Source organism: Lathyrus oleraceus, chromosome 2, assembly GCF_024323335.1.
Source record: "Lathyrus oleraceus cultivar Zhongwan6 chromosome 2, CAAS_Psat_ZW6_1.0, whole genome shotgun sequence".
Classification (NCBI taxonomy): Eukaryota; Viridiplantae; Streptophyta; class Magnoliopsida; order Fabales; family Fabaceae; genus Lathyrus; species Lathyrus oleraceus.
This window is the reverse complement of record NC_066580.1, coordinates 196,780,367-196,788,711: the sequence shown is the minus strand read 5'-3', so window position 1 is coordinate 196,788,711 and position 8,345 is coordinate 196,780,367. Positions and strand designations below refer to the sequence as shown.

Genomic DNA, 8,345 nt, shown 5'->3' with positions numbered 1-8,345 from the left:
GTGAACCAAGTTCCAACAACTTGCCATGCCAAAAGAAAAAGAGAATTAATCTTGTATTGGTTTAAGTCCTTTGTATGATTTAAGAGACAACCTATCCTTAATGCAAAGCCATTCACTTGATCAATTGATCAAGATGAATTAGATTTGGATCAAGGAAGATTAAGTCTCCCTAATCAATGCTAACTTATCAACCTTTAACTTATTGATCAAAAAGAAAAAAAGAGAAGAAGAAGAAGAAGAAGATGAATAAAGAAATGGAAAGATTAAAGAATAAAATGCATTAGATGAAATGGCATGTACCATTCTACAAATGTTGACCAATGATATTGAGGATCATGGTCAAACACTCAAAAACAAAAGTGAGATGAAGATTGGAAGTCAAGAAAATGAACAAAATATTTTTGGCATTTTTTAATATTAAAATAAACTTGAATTAAAAATAAAAGAAAGGTCAAACTTCAAAATCACTTCAAATCAACTTTGAAAAGTCCAAGTGATTTATCCTAAGTTCAACAAGGTCAAACAAACTTTGACAAAAAATTTCAGCATTTTTAAAAGTCAGAAACTATTTTTAATCAATTAAAAATGAATAAAAATAACCTAATTGAACTAAAATCTCAAATAAACCTCAAATCAATTAAAAAATTGATGAGAATATTTTTCATAGATCCATCATCATTCAAATAGGTTAGGAAAATATTTTTGTATTTTTTGAATATCAAAAACTATTTAAAATGAATTAAAAATAACCAGAGAAGAGAAAATTCACAAAAAATATCAAATGACAAAATAAAAAATATTAAAAACCGTTTTTAGAAACTAGAATTAAAATGGAGAAGAATGCAATTGGTCCCATATTTTTTGGATTAAAAATAAAGAAGTTATGAATTTTTGAAAATAAAGGAAATAAAAGAAATAAAATTAAAAAATAAGAAAAAAAAAAAATAGGAGCGTCTGATCAGGCCTCATTAATTGACGTGGCTGATCAAACGCTCCAGAAGTGCGCTTCCATGGTGAGTCTAAGTCAAACGCGTCACACCTGGCATTAAAGCAAGTAATATAAACGCATGGCTGAGATTAAAACGTGGGAGATGCATCCAACGTTCCAGATTAAATCTGGCATGGTGGAAGGTGGCCAGCGCCACCGTCTTCTCTGGCGAGCACTCAAGCTCCTGCCAGAGTTGCAGGTCCTCCAAACTCAACAAAAATTCACGATCCAGGTACCAAAATCATAAGAAATGAATGGGTTATGTTCTTGGTAAGTTGACCCAAAATTAGGGTTTCAGTCAAAATGACCTATAATGTCTTGGAATGGATGATGACCTTCCATGCTTCAAACCAATTTTTGATGAACTTGAAAGTTGTTCATATTGTCCTTAAGAACATTTTTGCTTTTGGAATCATCTCCATTTGACCAACACATAAGAAGTTAGGTCTCAGTGCATTTCAAAATAGTCAGATGAATTGACTGATCAACTTCTCAAGTCCATAACCCATATATTGATGAATTGATGATTGAGGACACTCAAATAAGTTCAAATATGCATGAAATGATGAATTAAATAACTTCCCTTGATTTTATCTGACCATGGGCTGAGGTTTCTTCATGAGTAAGGCACACTTGATACACAGATGAATTAGGGTTTCCTTGAGAAGCAATCCCTCAAACCCTTTGACTTGCTTTGATAAAAATGATGAACTGAGATACTTGGGGAGGCATATTTCATGAATGAGAGCTTTGGGAACCATTACCATTCTTCCTTTCATCTTCTCTTGGCCATATCTTTGCACACAGGATCTCATAGAAGCTCTTGACCTTGTGATTGCTCAAGCTACAAACAAGAAATGTTAGTGACATATTTTCGTGCTTTTGGTTAGTAAACAAAATAAGAAAAGCAATAATATACAATTCAAGCATGCTGGGTGATCTCAAACCACTCTCAAGGGATCCCACCCAAAGTCAAAGGGAACCAAGATGCTCATGATCCTTGAGGCTTTGCAAAATGCAATGTTATGATGCCATGAGGGATCTTAGGGACAAAATTGCGGTCTTACACTAAGGTTTTAAAACATTTTCCATTGATTCCACGATTTAAAAGGTTATTTATGTGTTCAAAGACAACAAAGGAAATGAGGTGGCATGAAGAAGAACGCTCAAAGGATGGAAAATTAAGGCATCCCGCGGATGGACAAGCAGGGAAGGATTTTGATAAACTTTATCATGAGTTTGCTTCTTAGCCTAGAAAAATAAGACTTGGCTTATCAAGTGACGACTTCAATCCTTTCCGGACCATGAGCTTATCACACAGTACATGGCCTATCATGATAGTAATATACAACTATCCTCCTTGGTTGTCCATGAAATCTGAATATACAATGTTGTCATTGTTGATTCCTGGGCCACAATCACCGGGGAACGACATTGATGTGTACCTTCAACCATTAATTGAGGAGTTAAATTAGTTATGGGAGTTAGGAGTAGATACATATGATGCCTCAAAAAAATAAAACATTTAAAATTCGTGCAGCCCTTCTATGGATTATTAGTGACTATCCTGGATACGCTATGTTATCAGGTTGGAGCACCAAAGGAAAGTTGGCATGTGCATGTTGCAATCATAACACTGAGTCATCGTATTTAAAGAACAACCACAAGATGTGCTACATGGGTCATCGTGTCTTTTAACCGATGAGTCATGCGTGGAGGTCAAATAAAAGGTCCTTTAATGGAAGGAAAGAACTTAGGTTTGTACCTTCTTTGTTAAAAGGAAAAGAAATTATGGAAACCTTAAAAGATTTTGAGAATGAATTTGGTAAAAAAAAAGAAGAAGAAAAGAGATGGTACATGGAAGAAGAAGTCAATATTTTTTGAGTTACCTTATTGGGTTGAGAATACATTACGTCATAATCTTGATGTGATGCACATTGAAAAAAATATATTTGATAATATTATTGGGACTCTTTTAGACACACCAGGTAAGAGAAAAGATCATGTTAATGCTTGTTATGATTTGAAAGATATGGGAATTAGAAAGAAGCTTCATCCAAAAGAGATTGGTGGAGGTCGTGTAGTGATTGCAAAATCTTGTTTTTCAATGAGTGCACATGAAAAGACTATTTTTTGTAGTGTTTTGAAGGCTGCCAAATTTCCAGATGGGACTGCATCAAACATTTCAAAGTGTGTGCATATTAGAAATAAGAAATTATTTGGCTACAAGAGTCATAATGCACATTTCATGTTACATTAGTTATTACAAGTAGTGGTAAGAGGCACCTTCCCAAATGTAGTGGATGGACCTCTAATTCACTTAGGGTCATTTTTTCGCGCTTTGTGAAGAAAAGTTATCCAAGAGCAAGATTTGAATTTCTTAGAAGCTGAGATCGCAGATATTCTCTGTCAAATGGAGATGATTTTTCCTCCAAGTTTTTTTGATATAATGGTTCATCTTCCTATTCATTTGGAAAATGAAGTTAGATTGGGCGGTCCGGTTCAATTTCGATGGATGTATGCCACTGAAAGAAACTTATGTAAACTTAAAAGTTATGTTCGTAATAGAGCTCATCCTGAAGGATCTATTACTGAGGCATATTTGGCTAAAGAAGCTTTGACTTTTTGCTCAAGATATTTGCATGATAATGTAGACACAAGGTTGAATAGAAAGAGTCGAAATTATGACAATAGTGATTTTTGTGATGTGGATTTATGCGATTACTTTTCATGTATTGGTCGTTCTTTAGGTGGGAAGAAAAATGGTAAACCATTTTTTATAGATTCAACTACAAAAGCCTAAGCCCATCGATACCTTTTGTTCAATTATGATGAAGTTAACACATTCATCAGGTACCATAATAGTTTAAGTTCATTTATAAAACACACACACACACACACATTAGTGTTATTTTCTAATAGATGATCAGTTATGTTTGTAGGGAGCATGATGATATTGTCAGTAGTCAAACTAAAGGACGTAGGTGGGTCAATGGCAAAACCCAAAGTCACGATTTTAGTGAATGCTTTAAAACTCGAGCTTTGAAAGATGATGTATGAATTCAGCTACAAGATTTCTCTAGAGGTCCATGTGATACAGCAAAGAGGTTTTCAGGTCACCTCTTTAATGGATATAAATTCCATACAATGAAACGAGATGCAAGACGCAAAACTCAAAATTCAGGTGTAACTTTGGTTTCATTGACTCCAAGTTTTGCAAGCTCTAAGAATGAAAATCCTAAGATAGAAGCTTTCACTTATTATGGAGCAATTGGAGATATAATTCAGTTAGACTATTACTCTCAATTCAGCTTTGTGTTGTTTAAATGTGATTGTTTCAAGGTAGAAGAAGACAAATATGGGCTTACTTGTGTATATTTCAACAAAAAAAGTTACCAAAAGGATTCTTTTGTTCTGCCATCTCAAGTGCATCAATGTTTCTATGTCCAAGATCCACTTGATGCAAGCAGACAATATGTCATGAAAATAGATCCTAGAGATTTATATAGTATGGGTGACCTATCAGATTCAATGGTCCAAGAATCTTATCAAAGTGATCATTTTGATGGTGAGCTTAATTGGGTTAGGGAAGATATACATGGAACCATTGTTGATAAGCCTCCACCTTTTATGCAAGAGACAAGATATGAAGATGATTCTGATTTTGACAATACTGTGTTAGACCAGTAAAGTGATGGGAACTAAATCTTTGAAGACTTTCCATTTATTTTTTGATAAATCAATAGATTAATGTAACATGTGTTACCTTTGGATTATATTCTAAAAGAAATATTTATGTTCAAACAATTTCCACTAGATGAGAAGTCTTCTTTTACATCCTTCCATGCTTGACTTATTTAACTTTTAATGCATATATTAATTTATTTTTATATTTTAATGTTGTACATTCACCTTATTGTTATCATAGTAAACTTTTATCTTATGATCTAACCTTATTATATTTTGATTTGTTTCTAAATTTTCACATTTTCTCCATCGATACCTTTTTATGGTTTGATGAGCATTCTTATTTATTTCTTTGTTTCTCTAAATTTTTTTGTGTTTAAATATTTTGCAGAACAAATGAGAAAGGAAGAAAACAACAAGAAAAATATGAAATGTCATGTGAAGGGTCAAATGGGTGCTTCCAGTTTTGAGCTACCGCAAGTAAAATCAAGCTTTGAATTGGCAAGGAATTTCAACATCAAACTGGAGGAAAGAAAGACCAAACATGGAAAATCACGTGCACCTATATCAGATGTTGAAGCTCTTGGGAACAAAAAAAAATCAGCCATTAACTTCTCAACAATTCAAGTTATCTATGTTTGCAACAACTTCTAACAAGGAGCCTGAGCCAAAGAAAAATGTTTCAGATAATGCAAGTAGGACTAAATTGCAAAACACTCTTGCTGAAAAAAGTATAGAAAGGGAAGTATCTTTAAAAAGAAACAAAGGATTGAAGATTCAAGATCCATAAGATCAATCTTTGATTTCGGAAAGAAATCAACCCTTGGTTTCTAAAACTCAAAATTCAAAAGGACAATCTTTGTCTCAAGTTAGAAGACATATGCCTATACAAATCCAGGATCCAAATACGCAACCCGTGAAAAAGGTGGTAATTGGAGATGGGTCGTTGGAAAGACAACAAATTATGGAGAAAAAATCTATTGAAAATGACACTTCAAGGTCAAAGGAACAATCTAGGAGAATTGTAGTTATTGAAGATGAGTCAAGGAAAAAAAATGAAAGTAACAATAAGAATCAACAAAAAAAAAAAGATATTTGGAAATGACATTTCAAGGGTAAATGATCAACAAAGGAAAACAGTTGTGGCTGAAGTTGAGTCAAGGGAAAGGCAACAAAGTGTTTGCAAGAAGACAAAAAGAAGTCCTTTGTGTCCAACAATGTTAACCAGTGACTTTCTTAAAAAAATGGAAGAGATGTTGAAAAGGAGATGAACAATTTAATTGAAGGGACAACTAAGAAAAGAACACGTGGACCAACACGTTGTTTAAAAATATATGCAAGAATGTCAAAGACCGTCAAGAAGTTACTCTAGATGACTTTGGAGAGACAATTGGACCTGATGACCAAATTGCTTCTGACTTAGGCTATTTCCTTGGAACTATAGCAAGGAATGCAGATTTTTGCCTGTTGATCTATACAAATTTCAAAGAGTTACTTAAAGATGAAGCAGATCCTAAGTGTCATAATGACCGTATTTGAAAATATATTAATGTATGTAAAGTAAAATTTCATATTTTTTAAATGATCAAATATTTATCTATAATTGATGAAAAATATTGTTTTATTTTTGCAGACGAAGTTCAAAATTCCTGAGAGAGGAAAAAAAACAGTATTTTCTCGAATAAATGATGCTTGGAGACGGCACAAATACTCTATCAAGAGAGATCATTATAAATACAAGTGGATAGGGAAAACAAGTGGATTGGGAAACCCAATTTGCTATTGTAAGTTAAATTATAATATTCATTATAAATACACATGTGTTTTTTAATTTTTTTCAAAACTAATAATTTAAAATATTAGGATAAACTTCAAGAATCTATTGAAAACTCAGTTGAATCTGGAACACAAGCATTTCAATCATTGTTTGGAAAAGAAAATCCCGGTAGAGTGAGATGTTATGGAAGAACTGTCACACCATCATTGTTGAAAAAAAATGAAGAAATTTATTTAATGAAAATGCAATATGATAGTAAGATTTCTGACATGGCGCAAAAGATGGGAGCAATGGAGGCACTTTTGAAAAGCATGGATATGCAACAAAATCCACATTTAAGTGAAGTGGAAGTAGATGATAAGATGAGAGAAACTTTGCACAATGATAATATTCCAACACCACGCTCATCGACATCAACATATGCCCCTGCTCATCAAAAGGTACTATAATTGACATTAATAAAAATCAACATTTATTTTATTAAGTGTTGAGTTTTTATTTTGTAGTGTTTTAATTTTTTAAATATGCGGTGTTAGTTTTATAAGTTACTCATTAAGTTAGTATATATTCATGCTAGCTAGGTTGAACATTGTGAACATATGTTACCATGCACATTTTCATTATGTTTTTTAAAAATTATCATTGTATATTGGTTTAGATGGTAAGATTCATGTATAAATTTCATAGATTCGAGGTTGATTTCTAAGCGTGCAAACTTTGTTAGTGAGTAATATATAACTATCAATTGTTTGAATTGAATCATTATTGCATGGATGTTAAGTCATTTGAAGCCTTGCATATGCCGCTTTGATTATTGTAACTTTGTTATTGAATAATATATAAAAGAAATTCTTCATATTTATAGGTTAGAAACAAAGATGATCCTCAAGATGAACAAGATGATGATCTTCAAGATGACGATGATCTTCAATATGATCAAGATGATGATGATCTTCAATATGATCAAGATGATAATGATCTTCAATATGATAATTTTCAAGATGATGATTCTCATGAATCTCAACACAATGAATATGATAAAGACCGCCATTGATTTAAATATTGACGATTATGCTTTGTTTTATGGAGTTACATAAGCCAACTAGCTATAACTTATATTGCTTGGATTTATTTTGAAAATATTTGTATTTTTTACATTTCAAAGAGTTGATTACACTTCATCTTATTAATACTTCATATTTATATATGTTTTCAATTTATAAATGTGCTTCTTCTAATAATATTGAAAAATAATCTATTAGAATAATGTGAAGGTATATGATCACAAATGTATCACCATATAAATGAACAGGAAAATGCTATACTAATTATATCTTTCAAAGTCTAAAGTGCTCAACATCGAAGTTATATATAAATGTGATTTGTTTTTCAATCTATAGACAACGCTTTTTATGCGTTTCTTATCAAAAACCGTAGTATATTCCTTTGTTTTAGGCGCGATTATGTGTGTGCTATGTAAATGAAATTATAGATTAAGCTATGGTTTACATCTGTTGGTTATTAATAATCGTTGCCTTTTCACATGTTTTGGGGAAAGTTATTTTACGTTGCTACTGGAAAACCGCAGCTTAAAAGTTCAACTAAAACTGTGGAATTTGATATTTAAGGTGATGGTGTTCAAAATCCGTGGGTAGAAATCAAAAAACCGCGCTCTAATGGAATAAGCAACGGCTGCTTATTCCACGCTTGATAAACTGTCCCCTAAAGCATTATACAACGGTTTTATACCTTTAAGGTGCGGTTTTTCATTGTTTCCTAAACCCATTTTCGTTGAGGAGGATCAGGCAATCAAGCCCTAATCCCTTTGTGTATACCATTGGTGAACAAATTCATTTGCTTGGTAAATTGCTTGGTTTTGAGGAATTTGATCAT

The 8,345-nt window shown here is 32.5% G+C and overlaps 1 protein-coding gene across 1 annotated transcript; it reads left to right on the top strand.

Moving 5' to 3' along the window:
* Positions 1-5,219: 5,219 nt before the first annotated feature.
* Positions 5,220-7,506, top strand: LOC127122578 (uncharacterized). The gene is made up of 7 exons (XM_051052888.1): positions 5,220-5,420; positions 5,574-5,699; positions 6,309-6,344; positions 6,539-6,892; positions 6,989-7,012; positions 7,111-7,113; positions 7,318-7,506. Exons 1-7 carry the CDS (start codon positions 5,220-5,222, stop codon positions 7,504-7,506), a joined length of 933 nt encoding a protein of 310 aa, XP_050908845.1.
* Positions 7,507-8,345: the final 839 nt, after the last annotated feature.